Genomic DNA, 26,390 nt, shown 5'->3' on the forward strand with positions numbered 1-26,390 from the left:
TTTCCTGCATCTAGCGTGTCCAATCCCTTAATAATTTTATATGTTTCTATAAGATATCCTCTCATCCTTCTAAATTCCAGTGAATACAAGCCCAGTCGCACCATTCTTTCATCATATGACAGTCCCGCTATCCCGGGAATTAACCTCGTGAACCTACGCTGCACTCCCTCAACAGCAAGAATGTCCTTCCTCAAAGTAGGAAACCAAAACTGCACACAACACTCCTGGTGTGGTCCCATCAGGGCCATGTACAACTGCAGAAGGACCTATTTGCTCCAATACTCAACTCCTCTCTTTATGAAAGCCAACATGCCAAAAGCTTTCTTCACTGCCTGCTGTACATGCATGCTTACTTTCAGTGACTGATATACTAGGACACCAAGTCTCGATGTACTTCCCCTTTTCCGAACCTGACACTATTCAGATAATAATCTGCCTTCCCGTTCTTGCCTCAAGTGGATAACCTCACATTTATCCACATTATACTGCATCTTCCATGCATCTGCCCACTCACCTAACCTGTCCAAGTCAGTCTGCATCTTCATAGCACAGTACACACTGCCACCCAGCTTTGTGTCATCTGTGAATTTGGTAATGTTACTTTTAATTCCATCATCTATTGTAAATAGCTGAGGTTCCAGCAACGAGCCTTGCGGTACCCCACTAGTCACTGCCTGCCATTCTGAAAGGGACCCGTTCACCCCTACTCTTTGTTTCCTATATGCCAACCAATTTTCTATCCATGTCAATACCATACCCCCAATACCATGTGCTCTAATTTTGCCCACTAATCTCCTGTGTGGGACCTTATCAAAGGCTCTCTGAAAGTCCAGGTACACTACATCCACTGGCTTTCCCAAGTCCATTTTACTTGTTACATTCTCAAAATATTCCAGAAAATTTGTCAAGCATGATTTCCCCTTCGTAAATCCATGCTGACGTGGTTACTAATCCTGTTACTGCTATCCAAATGCGTCACTGTTACATCTTTGATAATCGACTACAGCATCATCCCTACCACTGATGTCAGGCTAGCTAGTCTATAATTCCCTGCTTCCTCTCCTTTCTTGAAAAGTGGGATAACATTAGCTACCCTCAAATCCACAGGAACTGATCCAGAATCTATAGAACATTGGAAAATGCTCACCAATGCGAGCCACCTCCTTGAGTACCCTGGGATGCAGACCAGCAGGCCCTTGGAATTTATCAGCCTTCAATTCCATCAGTCTAACCAACACCATTTCCTGACTAATGTGAATTTCCTTCAGTTCCTCCGTCACCCTAGGTCCTCTGTCCCCTAGTACACCTGGGAGATTGTTTGTGTCTTCCTTAGTGAAGACAGCACCAAAGTATCTGTTCAACTCGTCTGCCATTTCCTTGTTCCGCATAATAAATTCACCTGTTTCTGTCTTCAAGGGTCCCACATTTGTCTTAACTAATTTTTTCCTCTTCACATACCGAAAGAAGCTTTTACTATCCTCTTTTCTTGGCTAGCTTTGTGTTGCCTTTTTAGTTACCTTCTATTGATCTTTAACAGTTGCCAAATCCTCTGGCTTCCTGCTCCTTTGCTATGTTATACGTCTTCTCTTTTATTTTTATAGTGTCCTTGACTTCCGTTGTCAGCCAGTCGCCTCTTACTCCCTTTAGAGTCTTTCTTCCTCTTTGGAATGAAATGTCCCTGCATCTTCTGCATTATTCCCGAAAATACCCGCCATTGCTGTTCCACCATCATCTCTGCTAGGGCCCCTTTCCAGTCAACTTTGGCCAGCTCCTGCATCATGCCAACAAAGTCCCCTTTGTTCAACTGTAGTACTGACACTTCCAATTTTACCTTCTCCCTCTCAATTGCAGATGAAAACTTATCATGTTATGGTCACTACCTCCTAATGGTTCCTTTACCTTGAGTTCCCATATCAAATCCGGTTCATTGCACAACACTAAATTCAGAATTGCCTTCTCCCTGGTAGGCTCCAATACAAGCTGCTCTAAGAATCCATCTCGGAGGCACTCTACAAACTCCCTTTCTTGGGGTTCAGTACTAACCTGATTTTCCCAGTCTAAGTGCATGTTGAAATCTCCCATAACCACCATAGCATTACCTTTGTTACATGCTAATTTTAACTCCTGATGCAACTTGCACCCAATCTCCGATCTACTGTTTGGGAGCCTGTAGATAACTCCCATTAGGGTCTTTTTACCCTTACAATTTCTCAGGTCTATCCACAATGACTACATCTTCTGATTCTATGTCATCCCTCGCAAGAGACTGAATTGCATTCCTTACCAACAGAGCCATTCCACCACCCCCTCTGCCCACCTGTATGTCTTTTCGATATGACGTATAACCCTGAATATTCAGTTCCCAGCTCTGATCCTCTTGCAGCCATGTCTCTGTAATTCCTACAACATCATACCTACCAATTTCTAACTGAGCATCAAGCTAATCCACTTTATATCTTAAACTTCGCGCATTCATATATAACACTTTTAATTTGGTATTCACCTACCAACTCACACCGGTTCCTATTTTACCTGACCTTACTCTCGTACCCTTCTTGAACTTTCCGTCCCATTAATTCGGGTGTCCTTTGTAACTTTTCCTGTACTCTCTCCCCTTTAACGCCATCCTTATACTCCCAATTTGTCAACTCCTCCCCCCCGCTATTTAGTTTAAACCCACAAGTGTAGCACTAGTAAACCTGCCTGCCAGAATGTGGTCCCCCTCTAGTAAGGTGTAACCCATCCTTTTTGTACAGGTCACCCCTACCCCAGAAGAGATCCCAGTGGTCTATAAATCTAAATCCCTGCTCCCTGCAGCAGCCCCTTAACCACACATTCAGATCCCCTATCTCCCTGTTCCTGCCCTCACCAGCACGAGATACTGGAAGCAATCGAGAGATCACCGCCTGCTTCTCAGCCGCCTTCCTAACTCTCTAAACTCATGTTCTCTATAAGATCACCCCTCATCTCCCGGCTTTAAGGAATAAAGTCATAGCCTGCCCAACCTCTCCGCATAGCTGAGGCCCTCAACATCCTCGTAAATCTTCTCTGCACTCTTTTGAGCTTAACAAAATCTTTCCTTTCGCAGACAGACCAAAACTGAACAAAATATTGCAAATGCAGGCTCACCTGACGTTGTGTACAACCATACATGACATCCCAACTTCTACACCCAATACCTTGACTGGTGAAGGCCAATGTACCGAATGTTTCTTGACCACCGTGTCTACCTGTGACGCCACTTTCAAGGAACTATGTACCTGCATTCCTAGATTCCTCTGCTTTACAACACTCCGCAGGGTCCAACCGTTCACTATGAAGGTCCTGCCCTGGTTTGACTTCCCAAAATGCAACGCACATATATGAATTAAACTCCATTAACCGTGCCTCAGCCCACCTGCCCAACTGAACAAGATCCTGCTGTAATGATGGGAGGGAAAGAAAATAGCAAACGGGGTAATTGAGTTGCAATGAGAATCTTGATGAGTTTCTCTCTCCATATATGTTTTAACTTTTGTTCCACTGTTTTATTTTAACTGTTCTAATTTTAATATCATGTGATGTGGTCATTCATAAACTAACAAATGAAAAGTAAGAAATTACATAGAGTTTCCTTCGTCTCCCAAAACATTTTACTGCTATAGGATGTGAACAAAGTACCTATTAATATTGTCCACTAATTGCATATATTTATTTTTCTGAAATTCAATAAATGATCTTCAGCGTGGCCATGCAGAAGATCACTTATTCTCATGTTGTCATGATCATGTTGTTCTTCGAAAAGTGCAATGTGATTTGTTTCACCCATGAAAATTACCATTTTGGGATGGAGGCAGTGCTGGTTGTCAGTGTCAAAACTACAATTAAACATATAGTTTTATACTCGGTCGTGAGAGTACGACCACTTACCTCCCTACATTTTCTCCCAAGGCCTCTAATCTCCACTTCATTCCCGGTTAAACACTCAGACTTTAACTAAACTTTTGAACATCTCTCCTAATATCTTCTTTATCAAAATATAATTTCTGCTTTTATCTGATTCAATCTCTGTGAAGCATTTTGAAATAGTTCCCATTATTAATGGTGAAATATAATTAATAATTATAATATTTGGTAACGTTCCCCTTTAGGCTACATTGAGGCAGCTTCAACAGGAGCTTGCTGATTCACTGAAAAAACTTTCAATGTCAGAGGCCTCTTTGGAGGTGATCACACGCTCCCGCAATGAAATGGAGGATGAAAAATTACATTTACAGAAGCAGTTGGAGAAATTGAAAGTTAAGGTAAATATGGATCTTATGAATCCGTGCTATATATTAAATGTAAAATATTATTTCTGTAATGGACTGAGTTGCTCATTAAAACAGTCAAAATGAAAATACCTAACAATGTGGGATCATTTGTATCGCATTCTTATCATTACACTGAATACCATAATATGTTATGTTAGGCCGTGCCATTCATTATATTTGCGTAACACAAGATTTCTCGCATCCTTCCACACCTAATTTTACTTCTGTCGAACTGTATTCCTATATTTCCTTCAGTTAATCTGTATGATAAATAAGGCTTTTGTTTTCAATTCCCCGTGTGATTACTTGATAATCTTAAATTCAAAGTCTATTTAGAGAAATGCGATCCATTTTCAACTTGTTCATCTTTTCTGCAGAGATATAAACAGTCCAATAAATTCAATATTATACCATAGTGTGACGCATTCCTCTGAAATTATTTGTACAATCTTTTGGTCATGGTGCATTTTAGTGATCTTTTTAAATTGACAATTACTGATGAGAATAATATGAGGAAGTATAAAGGATGCTTTGCCTCTGATGAAAGATTAACTTTAACAATAAAATAATATGTTTTCCTGGAACAATGCCACTTGTAAATTCTTATCGAGACAATGTTTCATACTCTGCTTTTAGCAGTTAACTCAGATACTGAACTTGCCTCTGCAATTGATACGTAATTCAAAAATTTGGTACAAAACATGGTTGCAGCATTTTCTGTGGGGAATCCAGTAGGTCTTCGCTACCTGTCTGGTTGTAAAATAGTGGCGGCGCGACTCTGTGTTGCAGCGGCCCCTACAGCCTGTCTGTCTTTTTTTTATTTTTTGTCTAGTTAAATGTAGTTGTTTGTGTTTTTTAATCGTGTTTTTAACTGTGTATATGTGGGGGGCGGGGGAAACTTTTTAAAAATCTCTTCCCTGTACGGGAGACCCGACCTTTTCCCTGTCAGGTCTCCGTTGTCGTTGGGGCTTAGCACCGTGGAGCGGCCTATAGCCTGAACGACCTGGGGGCTCCAGTCACGGAGCCTGCGGAGCTGCGGACTTACCATTGTGGGGCTGGCCGGCATCGGAGCGTGGGGAGTGGTGGTGGCTCGCTGCTGCGGCCCGACCACGTAGCTCGGAGGCTCCAGCAACGCAACTTCTGTGGACTGTCGGGATATCGGGAGCTCGTGGGTCCGGGTGGAGAGACCGCTTTCCATAGCTCCCGCAACGCAACTTCTCCAGCCCGTATCGCGGGGTTGGAACGACCCGGAGCAGGGCCGTACATCGCCCGGCGCAGCTTAATGGCCATGGGACATTCCAGCGCCCGCTGGAGGCTCCAACTTTGTGACATTTAGACCGGGAGTGGGGCCGTACATCGTCCGGCGCGGCCTAAAATGGCCGTGGGACTTATCATCGCCCGCCTGGGGCTTCGACATCGGGAGAGAAATGGAGAACAGGGGAGAGAAAAGACTTTGCCTTCCATCACAGTAGGTTCACTGTGATGGATGTTTCTGTAAATTGAATTGTGTGTATGTCTGTAGGAAATTGTCTTTGTTTGTATGGCTGTGGAAACGGAGTTTCGTTTGAACATCACTGAGGTTCAAATGACATGTAATAAATATTGTATTGTATTGTATTGTGTGATGGCTTTCACTTCAATACGTATTTTGAACATTTTTTTCTTTGTTTAAAAAAAAAAACGTATTTTGGATTATTTCATTAAATAATACATCTGCCTCACAGTTACAGGAGACTCAAGACAAAAACATGCAGTTAGAGAGGAATATCCACCAATTGGAGAATGCTCTGGATGATAAAGAACGTAATCTGATTGCAAATTCTTGGAAAATTCAAGAAGCTGTTTTGGCCTCTTCTCAAAGGACGGAGGCTACAAAGCAACTCGAAGAACATATTCAACGGTAATTAATAGCAGTTAGAACTTTGTAATTAAAATTAGTAAAACAAATAATGAATGGTAGTTTTGTGACCTGTTCAAAGGTAGTTATTAACAATTGGAACTTTGTCAATAAAATGAGTGGAAAAAAATAAGTAAAGGTCTGCTGCGTATGACTACACTGTTCAATCTGATAAACAGTGCTTGGCCAAGAGTTTCAAGTTGTGCACAATAGGTCCTCTGGTTCAAGTCTGCAGTCGTTTTCAGAATGTGACTCATGCAAAATCATCGGTCAATCATTAAAATTAGGACATTTAGTACTTTAAAGCATAGTTTTAAAAGATGTACTTTGCAATAATTTTTATTCCTTGATATATTTAATAAGTGTAATCAGTGAATATTTTGAATCGTAAAATAAGTATTTTAACCAGTGCCAAGTGAACACAGGTGGATTGATTTCCTGGTAAATTAAACATTTTCAAAAAGTATCTTTGAAGTGCCATTATGAAAATGTATCTTCAACTTGTGTCCATCTTGCATATGGACACAAGTTGTAGAAATGTACATTGTTTTAATCTGGGGATGTTATCTGGGGATGGGGATCATTTATTGATGAGCCAATTTTTTTTTTAATTAGCTCCCAAATTTAAGAATAATATTCAGCAAAATCCATTTTCTTAAACATGAACTTTAAATGTTGCTACTTCTATGCATTTTTTAACGGTGAATGAATATATATCAATTTGAGTCATAGAGTTTGATATGACAGAGACAAGAACTCTAGCACAATGCATCTATGACAGCCAAGTTACCCCATCAAAGTTAGTCCCATTTGCCCACTTTTGGCCCATATCCCTCTGAACTTTTCTTATCCGTACTTTCCCAAATGTTGTTTAAATATTATTGTACCTACTTCTTCATGCAGCCCGTTAGGTTTCTAGTCTCCTGTTACCTTAAACCTATGTTCTCTAGCTCTGAGGCTTAAACTTCCAGCTTAAAGGCATATTTCCTATGACAGGGTAACCAACACCGAACACAAAATTCTAAGTGTGGCCTCATCAAAGTCTTGTACAACTATAATATAACATCCCAACTTCAGTTTAAGAAGGAACTGCAGATGCTGGTTTAAACTGAAGATAGGCACAAAAAGCTGGAGTAACTCCCAGCTTCTGTATTCAGTTCTGTGACTGATGAAGGACATTGTGCCAAAAGCCTTCTTCACCACCTTATCTACTATGACACTAATTTCAGGGAACTATGTGCTTGTATTCCTAAGTCCCTCTACTCTACCACATTCCCCAGGGCTCTCCCATTCACCTGGAAGGTCCCGCTCTGATATAGCATCACAAAATGCAACATCTCACACTTGTCTGAATTTGAGTTGGCTCGTGAATTGTTTGAAATATTTTCTTGCATTAATATCACAATAGAGACATAACTATCCAGTTGGTTAGTTCTCTCTGGATTGAATGATATTATCCTGAAAAAATTGAGAACATAAAAAAAAGTGAGTTTATATCATTCCTTCTTACTGTTTCAGATTAGAGATAGAGAATGCAAAATTAGATGCCTTTGCAAAACAGCAGACAAATAAATTTGAGTTGATGGAGAAGGAACTTCAAGAGACCGAGTCAGTAAGTATAAATGTACATATTGGATGTCTTTTCTCAGAATGATTTTCTGCGAGTACATGTTTGCTGGTTCTTGTGGATTATTTGAACTGCTCTGTTGCATTAATGTTGCAAGGAAAGTATTTTGATAATTAGAGTTATTGAATATGAAAATATTTAAACTTTCTCATACTAATTTCAATCTATTTCTGAAGAGTTCGTTATAGAAGGCTGAATTTTGTAGGCTATTTATATCTCTCTGTATGAGTTTAAATGTCATATGCACCCATTCCTATCTATCTATATTACTAAAAGTCTGATCTTGACCGCTTTTGGCCCACTGTGCTGCGATTTCCGAGGGAACGCCGCCACCTACGGCCGTCATTTCTGGCCACCTCGCTCAGAGCCCCCCTCCGCCTTCCGGGACCAGAGGATTTTTCCCATCGATTAAAAATCAGAGATGTATTAATGTTTTTTTTTAAAGTTGCCATTCTCTCTGCTGCCCCTGCTGGAGGGAGGGGGAGGAACTATAAAACCAGGAAGTGCTGTGCCTCAGTCTCTGCAAGATGGAGGAAGCCATCTCTCTGAGCTCTGAATAACACTGAACACATGTCTACTCAACTGTGAGTGCCCTTAATGTGGTTTGAAAACAGGACTGCCAACTCTCACGCTTTGAGCGTGACACTCACGCATTTCAGCCAATTCTCACGCCCTCACGCTGAAGACAGAATTCTCACGCTGTCTTCAGTCCCTGCACAGCGGAGCTATAGGATCTTTGCTGCACAGTTTGTCTCATTGCGCCACATGACAGCGATCTGCACGGATTGGGGAAGTGCGTCGGACCCGGGCAGCAGGTGCCAGCGCCTTTGTGCGCCGTCTGCAAGCGCTGCGCTTCCGGCTGCCGCGGCAACCTCGCTCCCTCCCTCCCTCCCTCCTGCTTTTAACCCCAGCCCGGAGCCAGGAGCGGACCGGGTTGGTGCCGCCTCCGGAGCCTACTATGGGAGAGGGAACACCCCCTCCCACATCCTCCCACCCTCGGTCGCTACGCTCCCTCGCAATTTCTCACCCTCAACTCTCACCCAATGTTGGCAGCCCTGTTTGAAAATGAAAATATGGTTGGTTTGAAGTAAAAAGGCACTGCCTGCAAATGGTTGTTTGGGGGGTTTGGGTTGAAGTGAAAAGGCACTGCCTGCAAATGGTTGTTTGGAGGGGTTGGGTTGAAGTGAAAAGGCACTGCCTGCAAATGGTTGTTTGTCTAAACTTGACAACTTCCTGTTTGCACTATATTGATTTTAGATAAAACGCTACCACTTACGGCTGTGATTTTTGGCCATCTTACTCAGTTCCCCTCCTCTCATCAGGTGCAGAGGATTCTTCCCATCAATGAAAAACAAGTGTTATTAGTGTTTAAAAAATGTTGAGAATCTCTCTCCTGTCAATCACGCCATGAAGGCCACACCTTTTCCGGTGGGAGGGGGAGGGATTATAAAACTGGAAGTGTGGGTGTGGCTCAGTCTCTGCATGATGGGGGAGGGAGAGGTCACGACTCTGTCTGAGCTGTTGAATCAACTGAACACACTGAATGTCCACTGTGTGGTTTTATGGTGGTTTCACCCTGCTTGAAATAGTATGAAACTGCATTTGAATGTTGTGGCCTTGCACAAAATAGTATGAAACTGCATTTGAATGTGGTGTTGTTGCACCCTGCATAAAATGGTATGAAACTGCATTTGAATTTGGTGGCCTTACACCATCCTTGAAGTGGTATGAAACTGCACTTGAATTTGGTGGCCTTGCACCCTGCTCGAAGAGGTAAGAAACTGCACTTGAATTTGGTGGCCTTGTACCCTGCTTGAAATGGTAGGAAAATGGATTTGAATTTGGTGGCCTAGCACTCTGCTTGAAATGGAATTTCAAGGAATAGCCGTGAGTCAACTGCCAGCCCCCAGCCGTGAGTAAGCTGCCAGCACATCAGGCTTGAGGGACTGAGGTGCCACCCCAAGAATCCCTTTGGCCCACAATGTCCATACTAGCCCTCTGGAGACCAGTAGTCACTGCAGCCAACAACACCCATACCCCCCCCCCTACTGGCCACCAATATTGGAATTGGTGGAAGGTGGAATATAGCGTCGGGGGACCAGCCCTCCCGTGTGAACATGGGACCCAACGGGTCCCACATAGTCTAGTCTATTATAAAGATATCTTTTAGCCATGTGTTGACCCTTCACAGGCAAAAGTACTATGAAGTTAGATATCATAAGAAGAATACTGAGAAATTAGTGAATGGTTGCAGAATTTCTTGTTTGAGATTAGTCCTCAGGCAGGTCCTATAGGAAGCACCACTGATTTGAATATCAGGTAGACACGAGGAACTGCAGATGCTGGTTTATAAAAAAAGACAAAGTTCTGGAGTAACTCAGCAGGTCAGGCTGCATCTCAAGAGGACATGGATAGGTGATGTTTTGAGACGGAAATGTCCTTCAGGCTATTTATGGCGGGGGGGGGGAAAGCTGGAAAAGGGGTGGAGACAAGACAAAGGCTGGCAAGTGATAGGTGGATACAGGTGAAAACGGGGGGTTTGATTGGCAGATGAGTGGAGCCAGAGATGAAAAGACAAAAAGTTGTAAGATAAGGAGAGAAGTAAAATGTGAAACCAGACGAAGGGATATAGGTGGAAGGGGAAAGAGGGGTGGAATAGTGGGAGAAATAGGTGTACATCTGAAAGGGACACAGGGATGAAAGGGGGTGAGAAGGAGTGGGTGGGGATGGGTTGTTTCCTAAAATTGAAGAATTCAATGTTCATACCGTTGAGGTGTGAGTTACCTAAGCAAAATATGAGATGCTGTTCCTCCAGTTTGCATGTGGCCTCACTGGAAATCATGGGGGCCCAGGACAGAAACATCGGTATGAGTACGGGAGTTAAAATGGTTAGCAACCGGCAGACCAAGTGCAAGTGTCCAGGAAAACGGTCAACTAGTCTATGCTTGGTCTCACTGATGTAAAGGAGGCCACATTGGGAGCACTGATGAGGTTAGAGGAGGTAGATCAGACCTCTGTCTCACCTGGAAGCCCTGCTGGGATCCCTGAATAGATGTGAGCGACGAAGGTGTAGGGGCAAAAGTAACATTTCTCCCGTGGTTTCAGGGGAAATAACTTGGGGAGGCGGTGGTTCAGTTGGGAAGAGAAGAGTTAATCAAAGAGTTTCGGAGGGAGTGGTCTCCGCAGAAAGGAGTGGGGATGTAACTGGTGGTAGGATCACATTAAAGGTAGCGGAAATGTCGGAGAGAGATGTGTTGGATGTTGAGGCTGGTGAGGTGAAAGATAAGGACCAGGCAAATTCTATCCTTGTTCTGAAGATAGACATAAAAAGCTGGAGTAACTCAGCGGGACAGGCAGCATCTCTGGAGAGAGCGAATGGGTGATGTTTCGGGTCGAGACCCTTCAGACTGAAAATCACGGGAAAGGGAAACGAGAGATTTAGATGATGATATAGAGAGATAATGTACAATTAATGAAAGACATGCAAAAAAGTAACGAATATAAATGAATCAGGCCATTGTTAGTGAAAATGAGAAGTTGGTGCGATTTGGGTGGGGAAGGGATACACAGAGAGGGAATGCCAATGTTACTTTAAGTTATAGAAATCAATATTAATACCACTGCGCTGTAAGCTGCCAAAGCAAAATATGAGATACAGTTCCTCCAATTTGTGCTTAGCCTCACTCTGACAATGGAGGAGACCTAGGACAGAAAGGTCAGTGTGCGAATTGGAAGGAGAATTAAAGTATTTAGCAACTGGGGGATCAGGTCGGTTCAGTAGGACGAGCGAAGGAACAGCATCTCATATTTCTCTTGGCAGCTTTTTATTCCTTCTGAAAACTGCAGATTTCCACACTTCTCATTCTTAAAGATAAGCCATGTTTCATAATGATATTCAGCTATCATTGGATATGTAAATCAAATGACTGTGTACTTCATGTAAAAGATTTGCAGTTTTAGGATTGTTGATCTCATAATTCCAATTTAATTCAAATCTGAAAAGGCAGGTCTCAACTTGGCTGTTAGAGATGCAGCTTGTACTTCCATCTACTATCGATTGCTGTGTTGGCAATCAAAATATAAAAATAAGATACTAGATAGTCAAGTCTATAAAATGACAACCCCACACTACCCCAACACCTTATTAAATGTAAGTTACCCTCTCTTTATCCTTGCCAAATAATTTCCCATTCTTGCAGTACTGTTTTATCCTCAGTAGATGGTAATGTTGCACTGTTTATAATGATTAGTAAATGTATTGAATCTGCTGTCCTTTGGAGGAAATCCAAGCACATTTTTGGAAAAAAGGGACACTTCCATCAAATTGTTTCACTCACCAAACAGAATTGAAGGTTAGCCTTGCTAAAACTCATGTGAAGTTTGGACGTTCTCTCCGTGATCTGCGTGGGTTTTCTCCGGGTGCTTCGGTTTCCTCACACACTCCAAAGACGTACAGGTCTATAGGCTAATTGGATTGGTAAAATTGTAAATTGTCCCTAGTGTGTGCAGGATAGTGATAGTGTGCAGGGATCGCTCTTTGGCGCGGACACGGTGGGCCGAAGGGCCTATTTCCACGCAGTATCTTTAAACTAAACTAAACCATACTAAATTAAACGGTATGTTGCCGAACAATAACTAATTACATATTTATAACGGTTACTCTTTATAGATGATTAAGATGAATTGAATATGAGAGCCAATGCAGATATGATTAGGAGTACATCTTAGCTGCTGTAGGATTAATTGCAGGTTTACTAATGTTTGAAAAAATGTATATAGTTGAGAAGGTACAGTAGTAAAATGTTTCTAATTAAAAAAATCAATACCATGGTTAAAAATTAGATGAAACCAACTTAATCTAAGTTGCATATTAATAGTAGCAGCAAAGTAAGCAGATAATTACATTGCATGGGGACTTTTGGAAATAAGTTGTGATAATTTTTCTGAATGAATGATAACATTATAAAAACAACATTTTAATAATATAAAAATCTATACAATTGAACTGGTAATACATGTCAAATCCAAAAGAGTCTATCCGTTTTGGGCCGAAACCCTTCTTCAGACTGATGGGAGGGGGGGGGGGGGGGGGGGAGTAAGGACAACCAAAAATTGGAGAAGTCAATGTTCATACCACCGGGGTGCAAACTGCCCAAGCGAAATATGAGGTGTTGCTCATCCAATTTACGGTGACCCTCACTCTGGCCATGGAAGAGGCCCAGGATAGAAAGGTCGGATTCGGAATGGGAGGAGGAGTAGAAGTGCTGAGCCACCGGGAGATCAGGTTGGTTATTGCAAACCGAGTGGAGGTGTTCGGCAAAGCGATCGCCAAGCCTACACTTGGTCTCACCGATGTAGAGCAACTGACATCTAGAGCAGTGGATGCAATAGATGAGGTTGGAGGAGGTGCAGGTGAACCTCTGCCGCTCCTGGCAAGATTTGTGATTAATGCGAAACTCTGTCGTTTAGATATAAAAGCCAGATCTCCAATACTGAAATATGAAGGTGACTAGGAACGTCTCTTCATGGTATTGCAGATACAGTATATGTTGACCTTGGATGGATGTAATAGGTATGTTGCAAAGCCTACCTGAAGCGTCGCTGAAAATCTGTCGCTGCGGGTGTGCGCGATTTTGGCGCCGTTTAGAGGGGGGCGGGTTTAAAACGCGATTTTCTCTAGGCTGTTCAAATCGAAGATGTTCAGCCTAGTTAATTATTAACGAAAAATCGCTGAAAGACCCCGTCGCAAAAGCTATTATTAGTTTTAAAGGCCTCGTATAATAGTTATAGTAGTTTAAAAATCAACCTCTAAACCCGCGAACACCAGAAACCGCAGGGTCTCATAAAGCAGACAACTGAAGGTAGGTTGCTTATTTTTACATTAAAAAGGGCTTCTAAAGATCTCTTTATACAAAGTTTAATGTTGCGAGTAGCTCATTTTGGGCCCACTATATCCCGCAGTATTTTTCTCGGATTTGGGGGCACAAATCTACCGCAATGTGAACGTTCTAAACCAGCGCGTTCACAGGAACCCACTAGAAAGCTGATTTAAATGGGCATTTATTTACAGCAATTGAACACTAAATTCCTTCCATTTGGTCTATAAATTAATGTAAATGAGATTTAAAAATCATGTTTTATTGTGAATTATTTGTGAATATTATTTGGACATTTAGGCTATTTAAAAATGTTAATTATTTATTAAGAAATGGATAGATGTTTAGATCTAGTAATTGAAGTCTGAAATTAGCTACAATTAGGTAACTAACTAATTATATGCTTTAATTTCAGGTCATCCAAGTAAGATTATTTTATATTTGTTTCAGAATGCTTCAATCTATGATAACTGAAAATTTCATTCAGTTCTCTTAATTTTTAAGAAAGTTATGGGCTTTTGACTGTTCACGATCACAGCTTTTTTGTTATGTCCATAGAAAATCAATAGGGAACAAGATGCTCATTTCCCAGTATGAAAATGGCCATAACTTTTTAAATACTTGAGATATCAAAGTGAATTAGGTGTCAAATTAAACTTATTTTTATGCTTTATCTGATGGGATAAATTGCAGACTTGAATTTTAAAATCTCAAAATTTTGCAACATTGCTAGATGTAAAAGATTAAAAAGGGCATCTTTGAATTTGGTCAAGAAAGAAGTACAGATTATGAGAGGAAATATTGGTGTGCAGTTTTACACATTTCTATCCCCCACACATTTCTTTCCACCCATTTGTTGTATTTTTTTCACTTCATATGAATGCTGGAAACCTTTCAGCAGTTTATGACTTCTTTGATAATTTATTCTTGAAAATGGTTATAGGTCATGAATGCTGCATGAATGTAAACTGAGTGATTAAATCAACTACTATTGTTAATGCAAAACTTACAATTTGGGCTTCAACCATTAGTGAAACATTCAAGGTCATACCTAGTGATCTAATTCATTTGTTCTCATATTATTGAAAATTATTTTCATTTTTCAGCATCACAGAACTAAATCAAATCTATATTTTTGTTTGGAGCTTCAAACATTTGTGGAATACAGACCTATATATTACTATGCTTACAATGTTCTAAATATTGCTTTGAAGGGTGCTTAACTATTAAATGTCAGAGGCTTCAAACATTTACTTACAATTGATCCTATAAATATAAGATAGTTCAAGAAGATCATAAGACAAAGAAAGTTGTGATGGTTTTGGAATCCTCAAACAAATCTTCGACCCAGATGTAATGGACCAAATCACTTCCTCCTGTGGTTTAAACCTATAGTATATTTCTACTTAAGATGAACTATTACCTTCATTTACAATAGTCATATTCATCTTTGAATCAAAAATTCCAAATTGTGTTGTCATTCAATCAGCCTGATACGTTAATTAAATTGGATGATTAATTGGATGATATTGAGAACTTACTTTGAACCCTTTTATCATGTAGGCATGGTTTTTACTCACACAGGGATTATTATCATGCAGAAAATTGATATTATGTTATTCCCACAGGTACGTGCTCGTCTAGAAGACTTAATAACAAGTTTGCAAGCAGTAAAGATTAACTTGGAGGATCAACTCAATCAAGAGGTTTGATATTTCCATAACTTAGCGGAATGAATGTGGTGCTCTTATTGCAAAAAAAAAGCAGCCGTGTACAATTTTTCACTTTATTGGGGAAAAAAAACAATCTAACCTATTTTGTTAGCTGAAACATTTGTTAAATCTTGCATTTGTACAGTTGTACCATAATGAGTGCACCATAAAAATAATTTCAACTAACAGAAAATGTCTAATGATATATTTAAATTTTCTAGTACAAATGATTTCACAATATCATACTGCTATTAGTGACCATTTAAATGCAAGGAATCAATGTATCATCGTTTACATGTAATTAACTGAAGATAGAGCTATATATGGATAACATTTTATTTTGGTTATTAAACCAATTTTATATTTTTGTTTAGCTACAAAAGCAAATGATATTGTCACAAAATGCTAAAGATTCACATCAACTATGGGAAGAAGAACTGAAATCTCGATCTAAGCTTGGACTTCGACTTTTTCAGTTGGATAAAGAAAAGAATGACCTATCAGACCAGGTAGTAAAACAAAAAAATCCAGACAGTTGAATGTTTTTACATATTTTTGTAGTATAATTCATATCTTTTTATAATTACTTATGGAATGAGGACATTGGTGGTATGGCCAGCATTTACTGCCAATCTTAATTGTCCTTCAGAAGGTGGTGATATGCTAATGCCTTGAGCCTCTACAATGGTGAAATACATTTATCACCATGGTTGGATGACTGTGATGTGATGAAGTGGTGATGAAGAGATAGTGCTGAATTTCTTAGTCACAATAATGTACATCTTGGAGAGTAAGATGCTGCTGCTGACCTGGTAAGCAGTAAATATCACAGGTCTGCAAGATGCTGTCAAATGATCTTTCAATGCTTTAGTGCATCTTGCACATATTGCAGCTCCTGTGTACTTTGATGAATGCAGTAAATGGTTCTGGTTGAAATACCAATAATGCCCAACCAACCAGCTCAATGTTTTAAAGATACTAATTGCAGATTTCAATATCATTTGCATCCAAATCAAAACCTACCAACCTAACTTCTGAGCATAAGTAAGATGTATTAATGCTAAATCTTGTACAAAGAGTAAAATAAGGGAATGGAAATGGGAAATAAGGGAAAGAAAGAGGGAATTAGAGAAAGATAAAGTATTATTTTATTTTAGATTTACAATAAAAATAACATTATTCAGTTTGATCGTAAACTAATTTTGGTTATTTAAATGCTCAAAATTCAATCCCCTACATTAGAGAACACATTTTGCACAACAATCACATTAACAAATGTGTAGAAAGATTGAAAGAATCCATAGATTAAAAAGTCAAGATATTATGTAAAAATTGTGGCTGAAGCTTTAGGGCGACTCACGCTAAACATTGCCTCGTGTAAACTCTTCATGGCGCTCAGATGTAGCAGTCTGTGCAACTCTTGCTCTCTGCACCTGGAACACCTGGCATTGAAGTGCCGCACCTTCTACCTCCCGAGGGAATTCACCTCCGTGACCATGATCTACATCCCACCCACCCCAGGCAAACAATCATCTAGCACTGGAGTTGCTGCATGCTGTGGTCAACAAACGCCAGCCGGCATACCTTGACCCGTTTCCTATCATAGCCGGGGACATCAATAAAGCCAGCCCGAATAAATCTATCTCTAACTCCACCAGCACGTGTCCTGCAGTGGAGCAAACAGAAAATTCAAATTTTAAATGGGTTTAAGATTATCTTTAGTAACCTTATTCATTAATTTTCAGGTTAATATATCAAACATCATAATCGTTTTTGGCTTGACCACAGGTACTATTGTGCAATAAAACCAATTGAAAAATTAAACATTACCAATAAATCATAAGTATTTGTGACCAAAACAATAGGGTGCAAGTTTATTTACGGTATTTGTTTTTCATATACTTATCTTTATTACTTAATTGACTGTTCATCTTTGTATAATTTTTTTGATCTTAAAAATATTTTGCTTTAAAAAAAGGTTGACAGTGAAAAGAAAAAAGTTAAGAAACTTGCAGAGGTTAAGCAGGCAGTTGAAACTAGACTGGCTCATGAAATGACAAGAAACAATGAACTCCAAAAGGAATTATCCCGGTAGGTTATTAAAATTTGTACCATATCTCTCGACAATATTAATAGATTTGTGCATAGCATGTAATTCCAGTATTATACTCGTCCCTGTAACATACTTCCATGCTTTCTCGTAATAATCCAATTTAATTATCAAATTTAACTCTACTCGAGTCCTTCAGCTTAATTTCCAATGTGAATGCCTACTTTCCACATTACCAACTGCTTAAAGCTTCCCAAAAATAAGGATGATTTTTTTTTTTCAATGCAAAATCATTTCCTACTCTTCGGCAAGGGAACATTCTTAATCAATGTTAAGTCCCCAATGTTCCAGTTCAATGAGGAGTGATCAGTGTTTGGATTGGTAACTTATAAGAAATGTAGTTGGGGAAGTGGAGTTGCTACACTATAAGACCATCTAGCTAACATCCAGGTAACAATTACCACAATTGAAGTTAGTTAAACAGCTTAATTAGAGATGAATTAATTAAACAAAGATAGTTTGCAGAGCAAAATAGCACAAGAGCAATGGAAGGCATTTGGGGTAGAAACTATCAGGTATAAGTGATACACTGTTCTGAAGGGAAAACGTATGAACCTAGATATTGGATCACATCACAATATTATTTACAGTGAAGTGGAACAATTATGGATCAATAAACCTCAAGCTAGTCATTGCAACATTTATTGTATTGCACCCGAAGTTCAACCAGGTGCATCCAGTGTTTGCACTGATTAGCTGATATTTTGTATGTGATTTCTTCTGGTGTGGAAAATAGAATCATGCAGTTCCAGGGTTGGTCATTAATTGCAGACAATAACATTTAACTGACTCCCATACCTAACCTTGTATCCAGGCCTGATCTCGCATGGAACCAACATGCTATCCCAACATCTGATATGTGGAAAACGCCCAGGACTTCAAGATATACATTCCATTCTGACCTCTGACCAACTGCCTTCTCGCCCAACCCAGGATTCACAGCCTCTACAGTCCCAATCACTCATCTGATGCCTGCTGCCCACCCCCTATAATCACATGAAATCTTTATCCCAGCTACTTTCCATTTTTAAATAGCACCCAACACCACCCTCCATCCTCAGTTTTCGCCAACACCACTTTAACACTTCTTCTTGCATACGGCGTGCACAGCCTATTGTAGGTCAACTTGTTCTGTTTGATCTATTTGTTTGTGCACGTCGGGTTGAATCTCCTATCCCACTTTGCCACTGAAACTCCTTGGACCTTATTGGTCCTATGAATACTGGCATTCCCCAGCAGAAATTGTGGGTGCACATTTTCAAATCCAGAGCCTCGAGATATTCAGCACCACACAATATTCTCAAATGTCATCGCCAAAGGAAAGAAAAAAACATGAGGAAATCAAGACAGAGATTAATTTAATAAACAGAAATATTATGAAAAGGAGTATAAAGCTGTAAGGAAAGTAAAGGAAGGGTCAAACGAAAGCTAACTAGTTAGTTGGTTATTTACTTAATTTCATACGTATTAAGTATTAAATTAATTAATATTAATTAATGAAGGTTCAGTGCATTATAAACCCAAAGGGGATCTTGTGCAAAGGTAGACAACATGATTAAATTATCAAAAGAGTACTACATGTCATCAGTATCATATGTGAAGACGGGTTCAAAAAATATAGTAAAAGGAACAAGGTAAATCTTGGATATATGGAAGATTAATCTTTAATCTATTAATCTTTATAGTAAGTGTATGTGAAACACATTAGATTGCTGAAAGCAATAAATATGGGTTTCACTCTTTAAATCCTCATTGTATGCAATTGTGAAGGGAGTCTGAAGGTTGAAATCTATTCCTTCATTGTTCCCGTCTATTGGAATCTCTTAAATTGCTTACAAGGAACCAACTTCACAGACTTAACATACATTGAATCAGTCCTTTACCACTGGCAAGACTTGAAGCAGAACCTACCCAACTTCACTTTAGCAAAAATTACAAAAATCACCCAATAAATCAATCTACATGCCACCCTTTCTACACCAGATTACAAATCTGCCCTCGGACCTACTTTTCTACAAGTTTTGGACAACTTTGCAGAATTCAGTTTATAAAACATTTCCTGAACACACATTAAAAGACAGTTGGACTTCTTCAGTTATATCCAAGCTGTTTAAGAGTTTTCAGAAGTTCAAAAAAATGCTTACTCAACAATAAATGTTCATGATTTTCACGGGCCTTTGGATGCCAGGCCAGATCATATAAGGAAGTTTTTCATGCTAAACTTGGCAACCTATATTAAACTTTCATTTGATAGCCATTTTTGGAAAAGGTATCTGGTTAACAGCTTTCCTCAATGCCACTTTGTGTTCCCTAATTACCTCCTTCTATACCTCTTTGTGACTGTCCTTTACATCTCTTTCTGTGCCCCAATTTGAAAATGCATTCCTAGTTAATTCCTTCTTCCTCACACACTATTTCTACTTTGAAGACTGTCTACATTATTTTCTCAGCTAACAAAAGAAAAATCGTGGAGAGTTGTGAAGAAAATGTTTACAAAATGTAAAATCAGTCTAGGCCTGCAATTACAGTCAGATTTCAATGCCTTGTCGTATTTATTACACAGAATGAGAACACTGTTGAAGACTATCAAAAAGAAGTTGAAAGACAATGAAACTGGACAGTTTGTTGCCCAGTTCAACAGTATTCAAGAATTGGATCAAGGGGGTTCTGAAACAGTGGCCACTATTACTGAACAGAAGAGCAAGGTGAGGTCGATTTGTATGCCTGGTGCATGTTTCTTACTATGCATTAAATGTATCACATAACTACTACAAATCACTGTACTTGAGAATCACAGTACAGTTTCACAACCATTGCTTTGCTTATTCAATTTCCATCACTGAGAGGAGCAGCATTTATTGCACATCCATAATTGCCTACATTTCCGATCATGCATCAATGGGAAGCAGAGTTACTTGCCACATTAAAGGGGCTGTCCCACTGTGGCGACCTAATCCGCCAGTTAAGAAGAGTGTCTTCGACCTTCAAGCACGAGGATACTCGCCTGGAAAATCGCGAGCTGGATCGACCGTCAGCTTTGTAACCGCAAGCTGGATCGATCGACCGCGCGCGCGCGCGCACGCACACACGCACACGCACACACGCACACACACACACACACAGCAAAGGTGGGGGCCAGGGAAAGCGGGGGAGCGCTATCTGAAATTCACACCCGCGATGAAGAGGAAGGTAAAAGACGGCTGCCAAAGTGTACGGCAAGTCCTTTAGAACGCGTGGAGGGGGGGGGGGGGGGAGGGAGAGAAGGGGAGAGAAGGGTGTGGGAGAAGGAGTGGAGACACTTTTAAGAAGCCAGACAACTTATATTAAAGTTTAGCGGGCAATGAGCCAATCAAAATGCCCGGTCAGCGAAGGAGATTACCTACGGCTGCCCTCGAGTGCCTGTAAGTAAATAGCGACCCCACTCCACTGCACTACGAGTGAAAAGGACCATGTCAACCAAATTTTATTTGCGGAAAATTTTTCAGCATGCTTGAAAATTTACCGCGACCTTACTGAGGCCGCGAGAATTCGGGAACTTCCCTCGAGCATGAAGGAGAGTTCCAGTTACTTCATAGGTCCTCCTAGGAACACGTGTCGACCATGCTGCGAGTTTGAGTCAAGGGCAAAACTTGTCTAAACTCGCATATTAGGTTGCCGCAGTGGGACAACCCCATAAGTTGGGAATAAGTATGACTCCTTTTGAATTAAAATCAAATAAGCTATGTATTGAATATATATATATACAACTAATTTGATATGTGCTGTTAATTCTCCACAGGAGCATCCGTTCTAATCCCTCAAAACCCTGTCCCACAGTACGAGTTCATTCCAAGAGCTCTCCCGAGTTTGCCCTGATTCGAACTCGGGGATTTACGGTAATAGCCACTCGTCGGTACTCGGGGCTCTCGTGTACATTTTTCAACATGTTGAAAAATCTTCACGAGTCTTCCTATGCTTAACTGCCATTAGCGAGTCTTCCCGAGTACCTGCCGTTAGCGTTACGAGCCGCTAAGAGACGTCCCCGAGCTCCGACGTACCCGCTACATTCATTCACCGTGCTTACCACGAGTTTGATTTTTTTTAAACTCGGGAGAGCTCTTGGAATGAACTCGTACAATGGGGCAGGGCTATTACTCAGTTATTCCCATTCCTCCCAAAAATCCATCTTGTTATTCTTTCAGTCATTAACCTCTCAACCTTTTATTTAATATTTTTCTACTCGTGTTCTTGTGTTTTGTTCCCCCAATTGGTGAAACCTTTTTCCACCGACTACCTCTTATTTTAAATTTAAATATCACCATAAAATCACGTTTCAATGTTCTGCGTTTTCATGAAGAAAACCATGCTGTTTAGTTTTGGAGTTTTTCATGCAAGGTAGTAACCTGGTTAATGTAAACTACAATTTATCTTCTGCTTTCATATGATTTCTATAATTTGGAGCTAAAAATTATTCCAGTTGTGGCATCAGCACTCTATTATCAACTATTACATTGTAAGTCTCTTGCCATAATACCCAGTATTCCAATAACTTCAAGGCTTTTGATTTGTTTTAAATGTTTAATGAACTGAAACCCTATCTCCTTCTGTTCATCCAAAGTATCTTCTCACCCATTCAAATTATGGTTATTATTACCAGCACTCTTTTAAAATTGAATTGTGCTCTGTCCTTTCTGCCTTTTTTCCATTCTGCCATCATGTCGATATTCTTGTGGAACTTTGGATCTCTGAATTATAACTATCCTTGTGGTTGAGAATGTCCAGAAATTTAGGCTCTGCTCTCTAAGATAGCTCTTTATCTCCTGAAAGGTTCACCTTTCCTTTTCAAAAATGTACACTTAGTAAATACAATCAAATTTAAAATATCATCAACTTACATTTCTTATCAATGTAATACAAATAAGCAATAGAATGTGATTTACGTGCACATAATAAGAACTGTAAATTGATCAGGTTTGTGAAATATACTAAATTTGTTTTTGACTTTATGTTCTAATTTCTTTATCTGTCAAGATTCATGAATTATCCAACCAATTGGAAGTAGAATCTGTAAAGTGCAAGCGATTGGAATCAACCAATCAAGAACTTTCTGAACAGGTCATAGCAATGCGAGTTCTACAAAAAAATCATGACCAATTGGAGAAAAGGAAACAGCAACTAGAGGAGGAAGTATTGTCTTTGAAAAATCAGATTGAAACAAGAAGGAAAGACTACAGTCGCTTGGAAAACTACAAGAGGAAAACAGAGGAACAAGCTCGTAACGAAATCAAGCAGAAACTGGAAGAAGTAAATGCATTCTTTCAGGTAAGAAAGCATAACATTTAATTTTGAGCACAACTAATTTCTGGAAAATGAACAAGGTGTCTAATATCTGATGTTAATCCGATATTGTAAGAAGAAATTATAAAGATTTAGCCAAGCTTATAAAGAACAAGGTTTGGCACAATGGCCTTCTTACAGTCAGAGTATTGAATAAAGATGTTGGGAGGTCATGTTGCCGCTGTTTAAGATATTGGTGAGGCCGCATTTGGAGTATTGTGTTCAGTTCTGGGCACCATGTTATCGGAAAGATGTTGTCCAGCTGGAAAAGGCAGAGAAAAGATTTACGAGGATGTTGCAAAAACTAGAGGGTCTGAGTTATAGAGAGGTTGAGTAGGTTGGGTTTCTATTCCTTGGAACACCGGAGGATGAGGGGGTGTATAAAATCATGCGAGGAATTGATCGGTTAAATGCACAGTCTCTTGCCCAGAGTAGGTGAATCGAGGACCAGAAGAACATAGGTTTAAGGTGAAGAGGAAAAGATTTAATAGGAATCTGAGGGGCCACCTTTTCACACAAAGGGTGGTGGGTGTATGGAACAAGCTGCCGGAGGAGGTCATTGAGGCCGGGACTATCCCAACGTTTAAGAAACAGTTAGGCAGGTACATGGATAGGACAGGTTGGAGGGAATATGGACCAAATGTGGACAGGTGGGATGTTGGCCGGTGTGGGCAAGTTGGGCCAAAGGGCCTGTTTCCACACTGGATCACTCTAACTCTATATGATTATGCAGCATTTTTTAAAGTTATCAGTGTGAAGGTTTTGTCACTTTTACAAATCTTCCCTAAATATTTGCCAAATTGGAATTATTTTCATGAAAAGCTTTGTCTGGTTCATTATTAAAATGTATTGAACATAATAAGTCTTAATTTGTACCAAACACTCCTTAGAACCCCAAGGTATTTTTTTTCAGGTATGGAATCCGATTCCTTTGACATTTAATATTAGAGATATCTTTTAAATGATATTTTGCTTTACTTTTACTTTTTCTTTTAAACCTCATTGAACAACTTGGACATGCACGACCTTTCATTCGTTGCATCAAATTCCGGGTTGTTAGCTCGTTATTTTATTAAAGTGAACAGCATGTAGGTTTGTGTAAAAATAATTGTTTTGCGTATGAGTCCATGAAATGTCAAACATATCATGTCACCCACCTGCAAGGATCTCAGTTGCAGTGCAATTTATCAAATTGATCTTGCTTTTCCCAAATGAACCATATTGTGGAAAAAATGATTTTCAATTCACGTAGCTTGAACTAATGTGATTTTTAAAATTATACTAAATTTATCTTTGGAATCAATACAGTAAGTACCTGGTTTTCAGTTTAGTGTGTTTTAACAATGATGACAGCATTGTTTATTTCTGCCCCTTGGAGATAATTTAAATTGACAGTCCATGTAACAAAGGACCAGGAATTATTTTTTTCTAGGTTTGAGCTATTCATGATTGGCTTAAAGACTATTAAGGTTTGGACTACAAACGGCATGTTCTATTTAAGAGCAACCCTTTTGTAGGAAACAAATCATTAAAAAATGGAAGGAGAGCAAATCAAAAGTGTCTCAATGTGTCTGAAGAAGGGTCTCGACCCGAAACGTTACCTATTCCTTTTCTCCAGAGATGCTGTCTAACCTGCTGAGTTACTCCAGCTTTTTGTATCGACAGTTCTACATCTGCAGTTACTACAGCTACCTATATATGATGCTAATAACTTCCCAGTGCTTTATGATCAGTTATTTCCAAGAACTGTGCAATATTTAATTGTCACTCTTTTATGTTTAAGACTCATCACGCTTCCAAAGAAACTTTGGATCATTTGAAAGCATCAAATGAACTTGAATCTCGAAATGAATTGGAGCAGAAAAACAAAGACCTACAAATTGAACTAAATAAGTTTAGAGATTCACATCTAGAAGGCCTGAATCTGAAAGAATCTACACAGATGGAAATTGAAAGATATAAGGAATTGTATTCGGAAGAATTAAAACGACGAAAATCCATTGCAGCTAACCTTGATAGGTAATTATTTGGTAAATTTGTTGTCCCTATATCTCCTTGATGGTTCAAGCAGGTAAATGCACTGTGATATTGAGCTACTTTGAACAAATTGGTTATTAAGGGATAAAGCAGCATGGGTTATTTTCATTCTGATATAGATGATTGTTACGACTCCCGAATGCAGGTACTTCAGAGCAGCGTAACATAATTCAAAAACCAGGTTCAAGTTCAAAAATAGTTTTAATTATTCAATGGAACACAAAACCCAAACCTGATTTAAACAACCCAGTCAGGGATAGGGATGGACTAACAAACAATTAAACAGTGCTCCAGCCAGCCACGTAATGGGCCGTCGAACCGGAGACTCTAAAACCTGCCTAAAGAGATATAACCCTGAAACAAAATACCCGAAAACACTAAGGTCAGCCCTTATCCATCCCAATTCAATATTTGTTAACAAGTAATGGTGAAAGTACACAAAGTTCTATGCCATGTTGCCAGGCCTTCCTCAGCTTACATCAGCAGGCTGCTCACAAGTCAGGGTCTACGAAGAAGAGAGAGAATCCTGGGAAACTCTGGTATTTAAGCTTCAGATGAGTCACCCGTCACCTGACGCAGCTTGGCCAATCGGGTACAGGAGCCTTTAACCCCTTGATTCCAAACTCACAGCCACGAGGCCTGTACTCGGGAGAGAAACAGAGAAAGGTAAGTACATAGCATTCACCAGGGGGGGGGAGCGCCTAACAATGATATATATCTGAATGATGGAGCTGGTTTCATCCCTATCAGTATTCATATACAGGAGGAATAGATGTTTGGATTAAGTACTTAACGACTGCCAACACCTAAGTTTCCATCTTAGTACGAGTTAATAACTTTCAATTTCAGGCATTAAAAATAGTGCTCTTTATTCAGAGCTTGATCACCACGGCTACTAATTTACTTTGTCTTGAGTTATGCAGCTTTATTAGAAAGCAGATATTAAGCATGTTCTTCAAATACCTGCACAGAATGAACACCCTGAGGATTCAGCTGCTGAATCATGTTTTATGCTGTTTATTGTATATTTATATTTTTCCATTCTTTGGTAAAAAATAGTCAAAGAGCCATACAGCACAAAAAAAGGCTCCTTGTCCCAATTTGTTCATGCCGAACGGCATGCCCCATGAAAGCTAGTCCCATTTGCTTGCTTTTGGCCCATATTCCTTTAAGCCTTTCCTATCCATGTCCCTGTTCAAGTATCTTTAAATTTTGTTATAGTACCGGCCTTAACTAACTCCTCTGGTAGTTCATTCAATATACCCACCACCCTCGTTGAAAACATTGCTCCTAAGGTTCCCATTAAATAGTTCCCCTATCGCCTTAAACCTGTCCTCTGGTTCTTGATTTCTCTATCCTGGGTAAAACGTCTATGCATTCACCCTATCAATTTCCCCTCATGGATTTTATACACCTCTCTAAGTTCATCCCTCTGCCTCTTAGGCTCCAAGGAATAAAGTCCTAGCCTGTCCAACTTTTCCCAATAGCTCAGACCCTTGATTCCTGGCAGTATCCTGGTAAAT

At 39.8% G+C, this 26,390-nt stretch overlaps 1 protein-coding gene across 2 annotated transcripts in view; it reads left to right on the forward strand.

Annotated features, from left to right (window-relative positions):
- The window catches only part of LOC116984163 (ankyrin repeat domain-containing protein 26-like), a 132,883-nt gene that overhangs the window by 93,260 nt on the left and 13,233 nt on the right, over positions 1-26,390 (forward strand). For both annotated transcript variants that reach the window (XM_033038303.1, XM_033038302.1), the window contains 9 exons: positions 4,131-4,283; positions 6,017-6,192; positions 7,708-7,801; positions 15,321-15,398; positions 15,779-15,913; positions 17,383-17,495; positions 20,078-20,219; positions 22,525-22,815; positions 24,614-24,849. In XM_033038303.1, the coding sequence (XP_032894194.1) occupies positions 4,131-4,283; positions 6,017-6,192; positions 7,708-7,801; positions 15,321-15,398; positions 15,779-15,913; positions 17,383-17,495; positions 20,078-20,219; positions 22,525-22,815; positions 24,614-24,849 (1,418 nt within the window). The remainder of the gene's footprint in view (positions 1-4,130; positions 4,284-6,016; positions 6,193-7,707; positions 7,802-15,320; positions 15,399-15,778; positions 15,914-17,382; positions 17,496-20,077; positions 20,220-22,524; positions 22,816-24,613; positions 24,850-26,390) is intronic.

Source organism: Amblyraja radiata, chromosome 19 (genome assembly GCF_010909765.2).
Source record: "Amblyraja radiata isolate CabotCenter1 chromosome 19, sAmbRad1.1.pri, whole genome shotgun sequence".
Taxonomy (NCBI): domain Eukaryota; kingdom Metazoa; phylum Chordata; class Chondrichthyes; order Rajiformes; family Rajidae; genus Amblyraja; species Amblyraja radiata.